Source organism: Chiloscyllium plagiosum, chromosome 11, assembly GCF_004010195.1.
Source record: "Chiloscyllium plagiosum isolate BGI_BamShark_2017 chromosome 11, ASM401019v2, whole genome shotgun sequence".
NCBI classification, from domain to species: domain Eukaryota; kingdom Metazoa; phylum Chordata; class Chondrichthyes; order Orectolobiformes; family Hemiscylliidae; genus Chiloscyllium; species Chiloscyllium plagiosum.
This window is the reverse complement of record NC_057720.1, coordinates 66,674,767-66,694,157: the sequence shown is the minus strand read 5'-3', so window position 1 is coordinate 66,694,157 and position 19,391 is coordinate 66,674,767. Positions and strand designations below refer to the sequence as shown.

At 38.7% G+C, this 19,391-nt stretch overlaps 1 protein-coding gene across 2 annotated transcripts in view; it reads right to left on the bottom strand.

Moving 5' to 3' along the window:
* Positions 1 to 220: 220 nt before the first annotated feature.
* ndc1 (NDC1 transmembrane nucleoporin) overlaps positions 221 to 19,391 on the bottom strand; it is a 27,886-nt gene continuing 8,715 nt past the window's right edge. Inside the window, exons 8-18 of one of the 2 annotated variants that reach the window (XM_043699625.1) lie at positions 17,359 to 17,491; positions 16,575 to 16,667; positions 16,375 to 16,456; positions 15,237 to 15,395; positions 14,506 to 14,802; positions 13,716 to 13,828; positions 10,484 to 10,534; positions 7,748 to 7,811; positions 2,057 to 2,157; positions 816 to 976; positions 221 to 600 (exon numbers count right to left, since the gene is read on the bottom strand). In XM_043699625.1, the coding sequence (XP_043555560.1) occupies positions 537 to 600; positions 816 to 976; positions 2,057 to 2,157; positions 7,748 to 7,811; positions 10,484 to 10,534; positions 13,716 to 13,828; positions 14,506 to 14,802; positions 15,237 to 15,395; positions 16,375 to 16,456; positions 16,575 to 16,667; positions 17,359 to 17,491 (1,318 nt within the window). In that variant the 3' untranslated portion in view covers positions 221 to 536. The remainder of the gene's footprint in view (positions 601 to 815; positions 977 to 2,056; positions 2,158 to 7,747; positions 7,812 to 10,483; positions 10,535 to 13,715; positions 13,829 to 14,505; positions 14,803 to 15,236; positions 15,396 to 16,374; positions 16,457 to 16,574; positions 16,668 to 17,358; positions 17,492 to 19,391) is intronic. The other variant, XM_043699626.1, reaches the window with a different exon arrangement.

Below are 19,391 nucleotides of genomic sequence, written 5' to 3'. Positions count from 1 at the left end.
AACTTGCCAACTGAAAATAACAGTTGCTGCTGTACCATTTTTCTATGCTCACAGTAGGTTTAAGTGACCATTTTGTTGGATATAATCTCTAAATATCCAGTGACCGTTGTCACTGGATATTTAGAGATTATATCCAACAAAATCATTTCAAAAGCTGCTTGTGGTGATTTTGCCATTTTACTTTAAGCCAATAATGAAATGAAATTCAGAAATGCAAAGATAATTTCAAAGATTTATTTAGACTTCTGAATAGATACAGCTGTCAAAATCTGATGTTATGATTTCATCTTGAGCAACTGAAAAATACTGTTTCTTTACAAACATAGACTACTTTATAAAGATGTACAAAAAAAACCCCAAAGTACAAAAATCTTAATCGTTCTTCTCAGAAGTTCCAAAACAGAAACTAATACTTTACTGGAGCCACATTTCGAAAAAAAAATTTTAGATTAAAAAAAGGACAAAGTTGGAAATAGATTATAAAGTTTCTGCTCTGAGAAGCCTCAGGACTGGAGCAACACAAAATTTCGATCACTTCACTCTTTATACTCCAAAAATTGTAGCAGTCTTTTTCTGTGTTCTGACGAAAGGTGGACAGCTCTGAAATTAAAAACAATTCGACATAAGCCAGAATGTCTTAATTTCATAAATCTTTTTAATTGAATGTTCCCATAACAGTTTGAGAGAAAAATGGCAGTTTCATCTGAAGTTAGTTTGATTAGAATTATCTATGCATTTAGCAAAGCCAGTGAAAGTTTTGAAAATGCATCTTGTAATTTATATAACATTAGAGCATGCCTTAAAGAAAAACTTACTTTAAGTGTTCTCCAAAGGTGGTGGTTATCCTGTAAATTGCAGTTTTCAATGATGCACGGAGGGCAAACCTCAGTGTTTTATAAGAAGAATCCACGAGAGTGCCTGTGGATCGAGGTGGCTTGCTGGAGGCATGAGGCAATTTAAAATGTTTGTCCACAGCCTGTTTAAAAATAATGCAATTAAAGCAAAAGTATGGATTACAGAGATTGAAAAAGAACTCTAATGGAAGCCTGGAAGGAAATGGCAAGTTAGGTTTATATAGTCTGAAGTTAAATATTAATAAACAAAAAGTTTGATCATGTTTCTCTCTTTTAGATGGTGACTGGCGTGCTCTACTTCATAGTTTCCAATGGATTCAGAAGTTAAATGGCGCAGTGGGTAAACATGCTATCCTTTCAGCTGGTACCTGTACCCAAATCCAATCTGAGTAATCAAACTTAAATGGCGTCTTTTCAACGAGACCAATACTGCAAACGAAATGGGTGGAGAGAGTTTGAACATAGGTCCAAGTATTTGCAGGTAGTGGGAAATACAAATAAGTGAAGATAATCTTGAACTGAGCACAGTAAGTTGTTACATTACAACAAACATACCAGTTACAAAATGAGCCTATAAAGTTTTCAAAGTGTGAAAGCACATCATTCCTAGATAAGTAGACAAACGCACACAATTACTTAAAAAATAAACAGAATTCAATTACCCATGATTGAAGACAGGAGATGTCCCTTGTGAGAGTCTCCTATACAATGAATCCCCCATACAATAGTCAATAAATGAGGAATCTTTATTTCACATAAGCAATTTAAAGAGTAGATAGCATTGAAGGCTCTCACGTTCAGTAGATATATTCCAATCCTTTATAAGTCAAAAGATAGGAACTGATTAAGTAACAAAGCAATAACCAAAACCTGAGTTTTCACAGATCTTGTACCTCTCCAAAGTGGAGAAAGAAGTCTGAAAACTGAATTTCAGTCATTTATATAAACCATTATATATTCCAAATAGACAGAAGTACATTGCTAACATGGACCGGCTTTAAGTTAACCTCAGGACTGATCATGTTTTGTCAGTTTAGTGGGGTTTATCTAGTGTGGAGAGGGGTATAAAGCAGAAATAATGCAAAACTTAAGGTAGGCTATATACTTGAATTGCAGATCATTTACGACAATAATATAATCCATGTAAAAAAGCAACATTCCAACACTGTGTAAAGCAGTGCCCACAAATAAATAAACCTTACCTCTTGGAGGGACAGCATGGCACACAGAATGGATGATAATGTTGTCTGTACTACACCATAGCAGTCTTCTCTAAATGAGGCTGCTACAAGGTGGGAGAGTCCTGCAAAAATAAAATTAGCTAAATCAAAATATCGGCAATTTTAAAATTTATTTATTCATTTTGTGGGATATGGGCATCACTGACTGGCCAGCATTTATTGCCTGTCTCTCATTCCCCTTGAGAAGATGGTGTTGAGCTGCCTTCTTGAACTGTTGCAGTCATTTGGATCGAGCAACAGTAAGGGAATGGTGTAATATTTTCAAGTCAGGATGGTCAGTGGCTTGGAGAGGAACTTGAAGGTGGTGGTGTTTCCATATATCTGCTGCCCTTGCCCTTCAAAATGGAAGTGGTCACGGGATTTGGAAGGTGCTGTCTGAGGATCTTTGGTGAATTTCTGCAGTGCATAGTAGCAGATAGTACACACTGCTGCTACTGAACATCGGTGGTGGAGAGACTGGATGCTTGTGGATGTAGTGCTAATCAAGTGGCTGCTTTATCCTGGATGGTACCAAGCTTCTTGAATATTGTTAGGGCTGCACTCATCCAGGCAAGTGGGAAGTATTCCATCACACTCCTGACTTGTGCCTTGTAGATGGTGGACAGGCTTTGGGGAGTCAGGAGGTGAGATACTTGCTGCAGTATTCCTAGCCCCTGACCAGTTCTTGTAGCCACTGTATTTATGTGGTGAGTTCAGTTGACTTTCTGATCAATGATAACTCCCAGGATGTTGATAGTGTTGATTAGAGAACTTCCTTATGCTGGTGATGCAAGAGTAGTTGCCTCGACAGATGATCAGTTCCAAAGGCTCATGGAATTAATGTTCTCCCTCAGCAGTGTTAAGAAAACTGACTCAATTATACACGAAAAGGCAGTAGTCAGCAAATTCTGCTGACTTTGATCTACAATGATAGACAACCTGTACTTTGATATTGCATACACCTCAGAAAGGCAGCCAAAACTTTGGCTAACAAAACATGGAAAAAAAAACTGACCCACAGAACCAAAGATTCTAATCAAGAAGGCCTGCATAATCAATGCATTGTTTTACAGCAGTGAAATCTGAACAACCTACACCTGCCATGTAAAAAAAAAGCTTAACTTCCATCTTTGCAAAGCATCCTGTTACTTCATATCAAGACAAAACCACCGATAAAGCAGTCCTTTCTCGATCAAGGTTACCGAACATACTACCATCAATCAAGCAGAGGCAGCTGTGCTGGCCTGCTTTGGATGGTAAATGCTACAACCCCAAAATGTACGACATGATGCCACAGTCCTTGCCAAGACAACATCAGTGGCTGAACCTCTGATCCATGGATGCTGTCAAAAGGGACAAGCAACTCATCAACGTCAATCATAATGAGTGTAAAACTCATTAGCTGATGATCGACACAAACAGCCACAGTGGCTCAGTGGTTAGCACTGCTGTCTCAGCACCAGGGTCCTGGGTTCAATTCCAACCTTGGGCAATTGTTGGTGTGGAGTTCACATATTCTCCACATGCCTGCGTGGGTTTCCTCCAGGTGCTTTGGTTTCCTCTCCCAGTCCAAGATTTGCAGGTTATGTGAACTGGTTGTGCTAAATTGCCCATAATGTCCAGGGATGTGCAGGTTAGGTGAATTAGCCATGGGAAGTGGAAGGTTACAGGAATAGGGAAAGGGGCGGTTGGCTCTTCAGATGGTCGGTATAGACTCAATGGGATGAATGGCCTGCTTCCACGCTATATTAGTTTATGAATATCTGCTGGTTAGAAATCCACCACCATTTCAGAAGATCCAAAGCAGATGCCTGGCCTATAAACAAGTCATCAGCAGAGATCATCCCACATCACCAGCGCAGGACAACTTCATATTTGGCACTTGTGACAGACTGTTTCCATGAGGCATTTGATAAATTATACATAAAAAAGATATTGGGGAAAATAAAAGTTCACGGTCTTGGGGATAGCATGGAGAAAGAACAAGAAGCAGAGAACAGGCATAAAAGGGTCATTTTCTGGTTGACAAGATATAGTAAGTGATGTGCCATAGGGACCTCAAATGCTTTCAATAAATATAAAGTACTTGGATGTAATGACCTAAGGTATGATCGCCAAACTCGCTGATGACACGAAAGTAGTAGGAAAAAAAATTATGAAGAGGACATTAAGGGATATAGATATTTTTATGTGGACAGACATCTGGCAAATGTAGTAAAATGTGGGAGAATGTGAAACTGTCCATTTTGGCAGTACAAATAAAAAGCATATTGTCTAAATGGGGAAATTGCAGAGCTCAGATGCAGCAGGATCTGGGCGTCCTATCACATGAATCACAAGAGGCTTGTATGCAGATACAGCAAGTAATTATGTACATTTACTTAGCATTTAAAGTTTACCAAGCTGCAGAAAGTCCTTAATGATTGCGCTGATGATTGACTAACAACTGAGCACGAAACTTGGAGAAAAGAAGTTGCTCTCGAATTATTCTGCAATTTGGAGTTAAATTTATTAAGTTTATTGACTACATTTATGATAAATAATGCTCAAAACAATCCAGTTCTTTGATTCAATTTGAAGCCCTTGGAGCATATTGATAATGCAATGCTGCAAATCAGCAGTTTGGGGTGATAACAGTCAATTAATTGGACATTCCAGTTCACTGTGACTTTTAAACCCAGTATTGTTTGATAGGGTCAATGCTATGCTGTAATCAGATAGATAAAGTGTAAAACCTCAGTATTTTTAAAAAAATGCTTTTTGTTATCATTTACATCCAGTAGCGAAGGGGTAAATTTAAAATACATAAAATATTTGAAAATTACTCTGCTATTCTGAGATCTGTAGAGTAAACTAATTAACATCTCAGATCAATGACCTTTCACCAGAATTGGTTGGAATTAAATACATATTCATGACTCCTACTTCTAAACCTGAAGGAGGAACAACAGAATAGATCAATAACAATCCTGAAATATAGGAAATTCAATTAAAAAGAAATCTCATTAAAGACTGTTGTATACTTTAAGTAATCTTCTAACAGAATAAATACAAAACTACGAATGCAAGTTGAAAAATCCTTAATTTTAAAAAGGATTCTTGTTCAAGAGAATTAAAGGGGTGTGATAAACTATGATCAGTTCAACAATGCACCTGGAAAGATTATGCAACATAGTTATCCAGCAAAAATCAGAATCAAGGTAAGTAATGTAGAGCACTACGGTTCAGTTGAAAAGATTCTAACAAGAAAATTGAAAAGACACTGAAAGGCATGACAACAATAGCGTGACAGAGTGAAATATTACTGGAAATAATTAAATTAAACGAAATGCTTGCGCACACACACCACACAGTACACTGCTGAACTTGCTCAGTCATCTTTAATACTCTCTTTCATTTCTCTCATCCCTTTTGGGCTCGAGTTGAAGGGTGGCATGAGTGTGATTAAAATGGAATCACTACAGGTTACAGGCTGTATTCAGAATGTGTGGTGAGCATATAGGAATAGGGTGTTATTGAAGTCCATAGCCAACTTTCAAGGAGGTGGTAATCTAATGCACAACTAAATTGCATATAAGAAAATGCTTGTCTTAACCTGGATATTCACAGGATAATAATTTGGAAAGCAAATGTCCAAACAATCATGATGTTGTCCATTTTCTTTTGTCCAGATGAACAAAAAGCATATTTAGCATCTCACAACAGCAACCCTCCTAAAATTATAGATCTCGAATTGGGTGAGGCAAGTGAAGGTACTATAGCCAAGTTTGCAGTTGTCAGAAAAATAGTTGGATTTGCAAATTGTAAACATGACAAAGTATTTACTGAGGAATATAGACCAGCTAAGCAAGTGGGTAAGAACTTGGCAGATGGAATATACTGTGGTAAAATGTGGGTATATGCATTTTTAGGAGAAACTGAATATCATTTAAATGCCTGTAGAAAGCTTCAGTACAGAAAGATTTGGGAATTCTCATTCTCAAATCAAATGTTGGTATTTATTTCAAAAAGGACAAAATATAAAAATAGGAAGTCTTGCTAAAACTTCACAAAGACTATAGATGGCAATACAGTGAACAGTGTGGGTCCCCTTATCTAAGGAAAGATATGCTGGCATTTGAGGCAATCCAGAGAAGGTTCACGAGGTGATAGCAATATTGAGGAATTTTCTTTATAGAGAGGTCGGAGTAGATTTGGCTTGTACTTCTTGGAGCCTACTGAACATAGAAGATTCTTAAGGGGCTTGACAGGTAGATGTGGAGAGGTTGTTTCCCTTTGAGGGAATCTAGGATCAGAGGGCATAATCTAAGAATAAAGGGTCACCCAATTAGAACTGATGAGAAGGAATTTCTTTTTTGGGCAGGAGTCAACCTGCAGAATTACTTTACTGCGGATGGTTGTAGAAACTGGTTGTTAAACATAGTCAAGGCTGATGTAGGCAAATGTTTAATCAGTCACAGAATAAAGGATTTATGGTAAAAAGACAGGATAGTAAAGTTGAGAATTATCAGATCAGATATGTTCTTAATTGGCCAAATGACCTAATTCTACTTCTTTCTTATAATCTTATGAAAATTTCTACAGACAAGCATTCATTGGATACCTTTAAAAAGAACACAGGTTAGGTCAAAGTGAAAACAAATAGCTAGCTGCTAAAGAACAATTCCTCAATAATGGTGTGGCAGCATCTGAGAAGAGAAACAGAATTAATCTTTTGAGCCTAAGATGATTCTTCATTTCCATTCTGAACAGTTGTGCTATACTCAAAGCGCCAACTCTTTCTCCACAGATGCTGCTAGACCTGCTGAGTTTTTCCAGCATTCTCGCTGCTCGGTTTAGATTTCCAGCATCAGGAGTATTTTGCTTTTAACCTTAAAAGGTTATTTTGTCCTGGATTCTTTGAAGAGAGGTTGTAAGGCAGAGATGCCAAACAATCTGTGCAGCCTTGGGGTGTTTTTTTAAAAAAGTTGGAACAATGGAAGCAACCTGGGTGTGGCCAGGTCTCACCGACCAAGCTCTCCAGTTTTTTAAAAAAAAAAACTCTTTAGCAACAGAAGCTGTTGGAGGTCTGAAAAGAGTTGGAAACTTCAGTGAATGTCTCTTGGCTGCTACATTGTCTGAATTTTCTCTTGATGTTCCTTCCTCTTGGATTGGAGAACTCCATATAAGAATTCTATCTGAATTTGCCTTTTTGCCAAGGAGTGTTTTATGGAATGTTACTATATTGGAACAATTAATTAGTATAAGGTATTGTATCTATTATTTGGTTAAGTTTTCCAATAGTTAAGTTATTCTAAATTTCTCTTTTGTTTGAATTTTAACTATAGTGTTTAAATAATTCTATTTTGCTTAATGATAAGTAGTTTGACCAGTCGCATTGCATCTGGAACACGGCACTTCACATCTACCTTTAAACTAAGAAAAGGTTAGGGTCTAAGCTCCTTCCTTAAAATATTTTGAGAGGGTCTAGTCTGATTTACAAGTACTTTAGAAAGATTACATACTTAATGGGTAGGATAGAAACTAGAAACCACCAGACCTAAATGAAAAACTGCAATAACATTTGGGTTGTATTTAGTATAAATATGTTTCACATTAAATGGAATTGTATTGACGGTGAGAAGAAATTCCTTAATAGTTATGGTTTAATTCTGTAAATGCCATATTTCATACCTTCAAGGGCCCATATATGTGCTTGACTGTTGGCAAATAGAGCCTGACTTGAAGCTTCCGGGAGCTGAAAAGAAAATGTAATTAAAACTAATCTTATTTAATTATGAAGAAGTAAAAAAAAATGTATATCATAAGAAAAATTGACAAGACACAGCAGCTGGAATTTTCAAACATCATGATACATCAGTCAGGCACACAAAAACATCACAATTACCAAGTGTAACATACTTAAAGCCCTTACTCTATTATTCCAAAGCAACTCACCGATTTCTTTTTAATAAAAGTGAGACATGGGTAACAGAAAATAGTCAAGTGAAAAGATGGCTTGTATGAAATATGATTTAAAAGAACTTTATTTCTCTCACATACCTAACATAACCGTTCGATGTGTAGATGCACTGAACTTTACACAGATGCTGCTCAACTAACTGATCATTTCCAGCAATTTTTGTTTTTATTTAAAGTGTTTTGGAGCTCTGAATGGAATATTGCTGGTCATAGACTTTAAATTTACAGTACGGAAATAAAACCATTCAGTTCAATAGGTCTCTGCTGTTTATGTTTCACAGGATTAGCAACGGATACCAGAAAATAGTCGATTTATTTAAAAATAGTCTGTAAAGTAATTTGACACTGGATCCTAATATATTAGCCTCATTGGCATTTCTATATGAGACATTGCACATTAGTGTTCACTTGTAAAATAAATTTGCTAATACTGAAAACAAAATCAGGGCTGAAATATGTTACTCCACTGCTCATTATTGATGAGAGACCAAGTTCCAAGACAAAGGATAATTCCAGGTTTTAGGTAATTTGAAGGTACAATGGAGAGATTATCCATGGTTAGTTAAAACTAAAAAGTCATAAAAATCTAGTGTAACCAAAGGAGAAAAAACAAAACGCGAGAGCTTCTCCTATAACTTTTTCATCCCCATCCCATTCTAGTATTACTTTCTCTTTTGTTTCCCAAATGTGGTATCAATCAATTCCTTAAAGTTTAATGCTGTCCTGTTAACTCTGCATTTTTTTGTCCTAATTTGCCTCCTCATTCATGAAAGAAAGCAATGGTTTCACCCTGTGTGTTCACAGGTTAACTCTGCCTGATGGAACCAATTTCCACAGATCGCTCTGCTGAATCAGAAGCTGACATGAGGGACAAGATCACATGCCCTTTGCTTAATTAGGATTTAATTATCCTGAATTTTCCAAAAAAAGGGTAGATTTTAACTTGACTGGACCTATGACATAAGCACTTATAAAATACCCTGCCCAGCTTGTGGTCAATTGCTTCATCAGGAATCTCTCCTGTCCGAAATGTCGATTTTCCTGCTCCTCTCTAATCTTGACTCTAATCTCCAGCATCTGCAGTCCTTACTTTCGCCTTGTGGTCAATTGCTGCCCTTTCAGTGAATTGAAAACTACTTTGGTTAAATTACAAGAATAGTTTTGGAAGCAAACATTTCATGCTTATTTACTATCTCTTTTCTGTTAGTATTAAATACGACCAGACTGCTGGTGCCATTAATTTGTACTGGGTCTGGATGATAATTATGCTAATTTACACGGTGCCATGGTCAGAACTCCAAATGACTTCAGAATTGGAGGTTTAAGGAACCAAAAGGATTAAAACCCGGAAACAACCATAAGCCTTTGAAATCTGTTGCCTGATCAGATTGAGAAGCTCAGTATTAACTTCCTGCTTGAGGAGCTAAAGCTTAAAAAAAATATTAATGCAGAAATGAAAGATATGACACTATTCATTATACAAGCACGGAGCGTTTATAAAATCTGAGACACAAACAGAAGCTTATCTTTTCCAAAGGAAAGATGAGTCCTTTATGTATTATGGGTATGCACTTTCTAAAAATATTTACAGCTGCCAAATGAAATATTTGCAAGACTTTAGGAATGACCCAAATGCATTGGGAGAGTGTAGAAGAGGGTTACAAGAATGGTTCGAGGTTGGGAAACTTCAATTATGTGGATAGATTGGAGAAGTTTGAACTATTTCTTTTTGAAGAGAAGGCTAAGAGATGATTTGATAGAAGTTGCTAAATTAATGACAGACCTGGACAGAGTAGATGGAGAGAAATTGCTCCCACTTGTACAAAGATCAAAATTGGAGGGCACAGGTATTTTGCAAAAGGAGCAAATGGGAAGTGAGACTTTTCTTACACAGAGTGAGTAGTCAGGATATGGGATGCAGTTCAAGTGAGGAATTCAAGAGGTCATTAGATGATTATTTAAATGGAAACAATGTGTAAGAATATGGGGAAAGACAGGAGATTGGCACCAAGTCAAAATGCTCAGACAGCCAGTGCAGATACTGTAGGCTGAATAATCTTCTTCTGCACTGTAACAACTGTATGTGCTTAGCCTCTCGATTCAAAATAAAAATGCTCACATTCTCCCTGAATTAGTAGTCAACAACATGGTGAGAAAGAGACTTGCATTTACATTTCTAAACTGATTTTACGCCAAAGAAATGAGCTGGACACAACTTCCATCTAATAAAATGAAAAAAGCATTCGATTAGGAAGCCAGTGCCAAGAAGAGCCCCCCCAAAATAATAAATCATTGAATGATTGCATCTAGCGGGGTCATTAATGCAAGGATGTTGAACAAGACTACAAAGGGACAAGCAATGCAGCATGCAACATGCATGATTTCCAAAAAGACATATTCTTACATGCTGTTGATCTGATGCAACAAAAATTAAACTCACAACTGTACCTTTTTAAATAAATACATTACCAGCCCTCGCTTCGACAAGAAAGACTTAACCTAAATGAACAAAGCATATTTCAAAACCGCATTAATACATTTTGGTTAAAAGGTGCTGGATGAAGGCTGAAGGTTATATTTCATAACACCACCAACTAGATAAGCCACCAATCCAGAACCGAGCTGTACTCTGTGTCACAATATACGAAAGCTCTGTCCAATCATGCCACATATTTGACATATTGAAACCAGTCATTTAACAGAAATGAGATAACGAGAATCCAGAGAAAGTATATTCCTGTCAGGGTGAAAGGAAAGGCTGGTAGGTATAAAAGGAAGCATATGTAAGGTACAGACAGGATAGATCAAATGAATCCTTAGAAGAGTATAAAGGAAGTAGGAGTATACTTAAGAGGGAAATGAGGAGGGCAAAAAGGGGACATGAGATAGTTTTGGCAAATAGAATTAAGGAGAATCCAAAGGGTTTGTACAAATACATTAAGGACAAAAGGGTAACTAGGGAGAGAATAGGGCCCCTCAAAGATCAGTAAGGAAGCCTTTGTATGGAGCCACAGAAAATGGGGGAGATACTAAATGAGTATTTTGCATTCAGTATTTACTGTGGAAAAGGATATGGAAGATACAGACTGCAGGGAAATAGATGGTGACATCTGGCAAAATGTCCAGGTTACAGAGGAGGAAGTGCTGGATGTCTTGAAACGGGTAAAGGTGGATAAATCCCCAGGACCTGATCAGATGTACCCTAGAACTCTGTGGAAAGCTAGAGAAGTGATTGCTGGGCCTCTTGCTGAGATATCTGTATCATTGATAGTCACGGATGAGTTGCCAGAAAACTGGAGGTTGGCAAACGTAGTGCCACTGTTTAAGAAGGGTGGTAAGGACAAGCCAGGGAACTATAGACCAGTTAACCTGACCTCGGTGGTGGGTAAGTTGTCGGAGGGAATCCTGAGGTACAAGATGTACATGTATTTGGAAAGACAAGGACTGATTAGGGATAGTCAACATGGTTTTGTGCGTGGGAAATCATGAGTTTTTTGAAGTAACAAAGAGGATTGATGAGGGCAGAGCAGTAGATGCGATGTATATGGACTTCAGTAAGGCATTCGACAAGGTTCCCCATGGGAGACTGGTTAGCAAGATTGGATCTCATGGAATACAGGGAGAACTAGCCATTTGGTATGTTTTCTTTTATCGGTCAGAGTACCGAGTACACGAGTTGGGAGGTCATGTTGCAGCTTTACAGGTCATTGGTTAGGCCACTGTTGGAATATTGCATGTAATTCTAGTCTCCGTCCTATCAGAAAGATGTTGTGAAACTTGAAAGCGTTCAGAAAAAATTTACAAGGATGTCGCCAGGGTTGGAGGATTTGAGGTATAGGGAGAGGCTGAACAAGCTGGGGCTGTTTTCTCTGGAGCGTCGGAGGCTGAGGGATGACCTTATCGAGGTTTACAAAATTGAGGGGTAAGGATAGGGCAAATAGACAAAGTCTTTTCCATGGGGTGGGGGAGTCTAGAATTAGAGGGGCATAGGTTTAGGGTGAGAGGGAAAATACATAAAAGAGACGTAAGGGGTAACTTTTTCACATAGAGGGTGGTGCGAGTATGCAATGAGCTGCCTTGGAAGTGGTGGAGGTTGGTACAATTGCAACATTTAAGAGGCATTTGGATGGGTATATGAATAGGAAGGGTTTGGAGGGATATGGGCAGGGTGCTGGCAGGTGGGACTGGATTGGGTTGGGATATCTGGTCAGCATGGACGGGTTGGACTGAAGGGTCTGTTTCCATGCTTTACATCTCTATGACTCTATAACTTATTTTAAAAAACAAATAACCCATGCGTAGACTGAAAGATGATCCCAAAGATGTTACTGTACAATGCCTTGAAGAGTCTGAAATGCCTTTGCAATGCCCTTGCATATAGTGTAAAAATGCATCAGTTTGCAAAATAATTGTAAAATAGAAAAACTCAGACATTGACAAAGGAAACCCACATTAAAAACAAATCAAACATCTGTAAAAGGTGTACACTAATGCAAGAAACATCCATCACTTGGCTGTCAGTTTTCCAAATCTTTGTTCCCTCCTCTAATAACTATACCTGAACCAGTGAATTATTTACATGAATCTCTGAACAGCAAATCTGTCATCATAACTGGCTCAGATTCTGATGTCAATTGATGTCGAGGCAAAATATGTTCCAACATGATTGACAAATTGCTTTCAATTGAGTGTTTCCAACTGTTTTTGAATCAGGGGTTTTCTAGAATCAAGAATACCTCTCCCTCGGTCAAAACTTTACTGTACATAAATAATGAAATATTGCTTCCATTGGTGGGAAAATAAAGGAGAAAATCAAAATTTCAGACTGAATGAAACAAGATAAAAGACAGGTGCAAAGATATTAATTGGAAAAGCTTTGTGCAATGTTTAGGTTTACTTAGGGTTAAACCGCACTGGCTCATTTTGACAATTCCATGTGGGGGTCACCACAGATCTGGGACCTCAGTTCAGAACTGTCACCTTCACAAAAATGATGTCCAAACTAGAGTCAGAGTCAAAGGAAATAATGAAACAGATGGGGTGTATTAAAATTAGCATTGAATGGGGAGCCTCATCATATCTTCTGCAGTGCAGGAGGAATCAGGCTACAGTTTCAGGAATAAATTCCAGGTGATCAGAACGTACTACCAGTTAGAGGACTTTACACCTACTATTGCCAGAATGTTATACCACTTTTGATGATGATTCTCTCAAGTTTTACCAGTAATATGTATTAATGTAATTCCTATGAGTGACAATGAGTTGCTGATTACATTTAGGCTCTTCCCGGTTTTGGTTTCCCCAGTGTTGGATTCTCCTGGTCACCAGCTTGTAGATAACCTCAAGGTACTTGGAACCTGTGGTGCATAACGATGAGCGAAAGTATTCTGTCACAGAGAGGACTCAACCTTTATTAGTTAAATGCAGGAATATCTGTCAAACCTTAAGGCAACAGATAATCAAAATGTCACACAGTCAAAACCTCAGTTTTGTCTCTAGCAACAGTTGGTAATTTTAGTTGGAGGGGCAGAGCTGCAAGTGACCAGCTGCCACAAGTATTATCTACCCTGGCAAAGACTCAAGATCAAACTGGCATGTCTAGGAACCAAACAATACCTTTAACCAGTGCTCCACCTCAGGAAGTAAAACAATTAATTCATTCAAAGCAGGACATTTTTACCTGATCTTGCCTCTGAAGCATCCATTCAGAAATGGCATTGTGTTTTGTCACTTCAGGAGTTCTGTTGTTGGCTTGGACAGCTTGACAAAATTCACTTGTGTTTGCCAGGTATTCTGAAAACATACAGACACTTAAACTTCAATGACGCCAGTAATTCAAAGAAACATTAATCTTAAAATACCTGTTAGTCTTAATATGGCTCATAATTCCACTGATTTTATTTCATTAGTATTACTTGATTAAACTAAAAACTATTAAAATTACTTGGGTTCAGTATGAATTCCATTTGCTTTGTTAACTAATGCCCTAATTACTATCTCAAAGTAAGGCTGACGTCAAGAGGTAACCAGACAGTACTGTTTGCTGGAAAAAGTAATGAGGAGATTCATCTTGGCTGAGTGCCCCTTAGACATATTAACATATACATTAAAGTTTGGTAGCATGCAGAGGACTGGTAATATCTATAATTCAGATTTGTTGGGAGGGGACAGAAATGTGGTGACAAAGGATGGGTAGGGGAAAGAGAATGACAGAATAAAAGAGTAGATGGAAATGAACAGATGCCAAACCAATCGCTATTAACAGAAGCTCCCCTCAATATGGCTGAGTTTGCCAATTTAGAAATAGGACTCTACAGTTCAGCCATCTAATTATGCATTTCAATTGTATTAAGTCCCAATCAACTTTTAAGCTACTCACGTTTTTGTCAATTTTTAATGACTTGTTTTCTACAAATTAGCTTGCAATAAGCTCTTTTCTATGAAATAGACCATCCACAGCATAGAGCTACCTGAGGAGTTAGAAGCTGAGGTCCATAGTTTTGGCACCTTCCTCATTTCATGAGAAGTTGGTGAAGAGCCAAAGCTGGGAGAGCCCAAGTCTAACACGTCACTGAATCGGTTAACAGCAGCAGGAGAACCAAGAGGACTACAGGGATCTGGTGCACAAGGGAAGCCAAGCAAGCTTCTGAACGAAGTGCCTGAAGACTTAATCAATGACGATGGCTGAGGGCCCCGGCGTTGACGGGCAGAGAGTGGCGACCGTAAGGAAGGCTGGTAGCTGTCAGGCTCTTCAAGACAGGAAGTTCCTGAAAAGGGAGGAATAAACATTATAAAAGTAGCACATCAGTATTTTATTAGATTTATTACAAGATGATCACTACTGGCCAAAATGTATGTAGAAAACTGGAGTAATCAATATTTTAAAAATCCAAAGCAATGTTATATTGCTAAAGTAATCGGAAATAAATGCAATAACTCTGGGCATGTTTTCAGAAGCAAATTAGACGTTTAGTGTTCCTGTTGTCAACGATGAAATGGAGAAAAAGGTCATCAGGTGGAGTAATTCTGATCAATTTCTATTCCACTCACTGGTCTTGCATTTATTAATTCTCTCAGATAGTCAGTCACTCAACCAATTTTTGTCCTTTTCAATGACATAGCCCCCCATGACTTTACTACTGCCATAGTCCAAAAACAGCTTACACAGCAGCATTTTAACAATATGAGGTCAAAGCCCGACCTGAAGTGCTCGGCAGATGTCGTTCCACAGGGATCGGATAGGATTTAATTCGACCGTTTGCAGCAATTGTTTCTTGATAATCTGCCAGTTTTTGGGTTAAATCATTTATCAAGGCTAAGCATTCACTTGATATGGCTATCCAATTATGAGGATGACCACCTTCAAAAAAATAGAAAAGTGATTAGCTACACTAGATAACCCACAGAACTAACAATAGTGATTTTTACAGAAATGATTTGATAACATATTCAATAACTTGCAAAGTGGAATTAAGCTACACCAACAGAACTAGAAAGTTCTGGGAAGAATCTGAAAGATAAATAGAGATGAATATTTCCCAGCAGAGATATCTATGAGAACTAGACTATTCTTGAAAAAAGACAAGTGCATAAATTACATAAGCTGAGAGGAATGTGGATTCAGTTTTCCTTATGAAGTGATTGTTATAAATGTAGATTGATTACAGATAAATGAAAATGAAGGCAAGATCAGAGAAGAGACCACTCGGACAGGGGAAACTTACAGCAATGGATGTGCAAGAGCATTTTAGAGGAAGAAAAAGAAGAGGTTAACGTAGGGGAAAAGCAAAAGTGCAGATGAGAGCTATAATCACTTTGATATTCATTTGTATATCATAATGGGCGGCACGGTGGCACAGTGGTTAGCACTGCTGCCTCATAGCGCCAGAGACCCGGGTTCAATTCCCGCCATAGGCAACTATGTGGAGTTTGTACATTCTCCCAGTGTCTCCGTGGGTTTCCTCCGGGTGCTCCGGTTTCCTCCCACATTCCAAAAATGCACAGGTTAGGCGAATTGGCCATGCTAAATTGCCCGTAGTGTCAGGTGAAGGGGTAGGGGAATGAGTCTGGGTGGGTTGCTCTTTGGAGAGTCAGTGTGGACTTGTTGGGCCAAAGGGCCTGTTTCTACACTAAGTAATCTAATATTGCATTGAGATTAAAATTATAACTCATGTTTCCCACAGAGTCCCTTGAAATTTAAATTTATTTTTGAAATGGATTGTAAAATATGTTACTAGAGAAATTAAGATATTAACGAGTTCTCAGTACTCCCTGTCCCCTCCTCCTTCCACCCAAACCCAACACCCGTCCCAACTATATGAGCAAGCATTTCTTCGCACCTGGCTGGCTAAGGCTGAACACCTCTTGTCTCCGAGAAGCTGAATATTGGGAAAGTAAGGCCAAGTCTTGCAATGCTAGATACTGAAAAAGATATACTTCATTATTATCCGGTCTGCTGTAAATCCGCTACCTACAAGAGAGACTCATGAAACAATAAAAAGGAACTGCGTGTGTTAATGACACCATTTATTTGGTTTACCTTTATACAGGGGGAAACATTGTTTGTTAGGACTTTAGGGAGGCACCGATCAGCTTCCTCTCCAAATGAGGGCTGCACAGGAAACTGGAATGCCTGAGTCAATGGGAGAGAAAAGAGTACAAACATGACATGAACAAGTCCTGAATTAAATACAAAAAAACTAAAGTTAGAACAGGCCTCTGCGGAATTCCAGATTTTAAAAAAGATAACAACCTTTCTGCACATAAAGACAAAGAATAATGACAGAACTTTGACATACGCAACTCAACGTCAGAGTACAGAGTGATGCAACAAAATGAAACGAAAAGGCGACAAGGTGAATTAACAATGGCTTTGCAATTTGAGCTGTAAATCAAAATTGCTGATTTTCAACACTTGCTACTCTGATAATCCGAAAACTTTTCTATTTGCATACAGTGACTGATGTAAAACTCTCAGGATTTGGACCAGGTAAAATAAACACTTGAAGGGTCACCCTAGCATAGTCTATTTTGGAAATCACAACTGTTACTGAGCAGAAATTACTGAACAGTTTGGAAGCTGAACATTTACCAATGGTGTAGACATGGAAAACTGGTTCTATTACATTCGCAATAAATTCAAGTTAAAAAAAAAGTTTGTCCACTATTAAAATTTTATTTTAGTACCTTTAGAGATTTTTGGAATAGTGTCATTGGCACACCATTCCAAAGTCTTGAAATTTTGCATCACAGATAATAAAATGCAAAAACTCTTGTACAGTTGTGCTACCCTTTAACTTTATACCATCGCATTCGTCACTCACCTCAGTAATGAAGATTTTAAACAGCAGCCATGTAATGTACCAGGTGACCAAAAGAAACGTACCACTTAACCAGGCTGTGTAGAGCAGTGGCAAGTCGAATAATCCAGTCAGGGTATCCAGGGAATGCTGTGCACTTCAGAAAAAGTTACAGACAGATGATGTTTCAAGTGCTCACTCACACATTGGCACTACTTTTGGAAATATTGCACCACATTGTGGTCATCTGACAGACATGATGCTTTCTAAAAAGAAATGTGGAGGTTAAGTATTGACCACAATCTTTTCAATGACACCCCTCATTCCCAGTTGAAACTGACAGTAGTGCCAGGTTTCAAAAGGGAAAAATAGTTATTTATTCAAGTTATAGACTAGAAGAGGAGGAATATTCTCTCAGAGGGTTGAGTGTCTTTGAATTTCTGCTTCCACCATCTTATGGGGGGGGGAGTGACAGAATCTTTGAACATTTTTAAGGCAGAAGTAGATAGATGCTTGATAAGGGAGGTGAAAGGTTTCCAAGGGTAGTTGGGAATATGGAGTAATCAGATCAGCCTGATCTTATTAGACATAGTAGACTTGAAGGGTCTAGTGGCCTACCTCTGGCCCTATTGCATATGCTACATATTATCAACACAAAAATATCACCAATTTGTTCCAACAATTTACACTTGTTTATGTGGGTCTCTGCTAAATACAGGGGAAGTTGAGACAAATTGGATTAAACAGCATCTGAAGAGCAGGAAAGTTGGCCTTTCAGGCAAAAGCTCTTCATCAGGAATGAGGCGTCTCATTCCTGATGAAGGGCTTTTGCCCGAAATGTCGATTCTCCTGCTCCTCGGATGCTGCCTGACCTGCTGTGCTTTTCCAGCACCACGCTCTCGACACTAATCTCCAGCATCTGCAGTTCTCACTTTCACTGGATTAACACTTAGGGGAGAAAATAAATGAAAGTCTTTGACTTTCAGTGAACACGTATGGTCGTGGTGGTGGTAGAGGGGTGTGCATGTGTATGTGTATGTGGTGGACTCTGCCGGAAACAGATTCAGTATTTACAAACACTTCAAGCAGATTTTCAACTCATGACACTCAAATATTTAAAGACAGCAACATTTGGAAGAAGCATCATACACAAACTATAATAAAGTCACTAACTTCAATTTTCAAGGAGCTCTCTAAAATTATTTAAATGGAAACATTCAATGTGTGGTGTGGTGCTACAGGCCATTAAGTCTCAGGTTAGATCCACAGTTTGTGCAGTGTTCTCCGAGCTCAGCCAGAGCAGATATTGCACTCGTAAAATTTAAAGCCCCTGTGCCGAGGTGGTGAAGAATGAATTATCATTACAGAAACTAAATAAATGAAACAGAGTGCGTGTGAAGATGCCATAGTTTTCATATACTGACTAGTTTTAGTTTTATAAAAAAAGGTGTACGTGTACATGGGGCTAGATGTTACTGAGCACAGCTTGGGACTGTTATGATTCCTTCTAAATATCTTTGAGGAGAAAGTGAGGTCTGCAGATGCTGGAGATCAGAGATGGAAATGTGTTGCTGGAAAAGCGCAGCAGGTCAGGCAGCATCTAGGGAACAGGAGAATCGACGTTTCGGGCATTAGCCCTTCTTCAGGAATGAGGAAAGTTGGTTCAGCAGGCTAAGATATGCTGCCTGACCTGCTGCGCTTTTCCAGCAACACATTTCCATCTCTGATCTCCAGCATCTGCAGACCTCACTTTCTCCTCAAAGATTTCAACCTACTGCGGCCTCCTTCTTCAAGGCACATCCCAGATGGCCTCCTTCTTCAAGGAATGCAATTTCCCCCCCGACATGGTCGACGATGCCCTCCACCGCATCTCTTCCACTTCCCGATCCTCCGCCCTTGAACCCTGCCCCTCCAACCGCCACCAGGACAGAACCCCACTGGTCCTCACCTACCACCCCACTAACCTCCATGTACAGCGCATCATCCGCCGCCATTTCCGCCACCTCCAAACGGACCCCACCACCAAGGATATATTTCCCTCCCCTCCCCTACCAGCA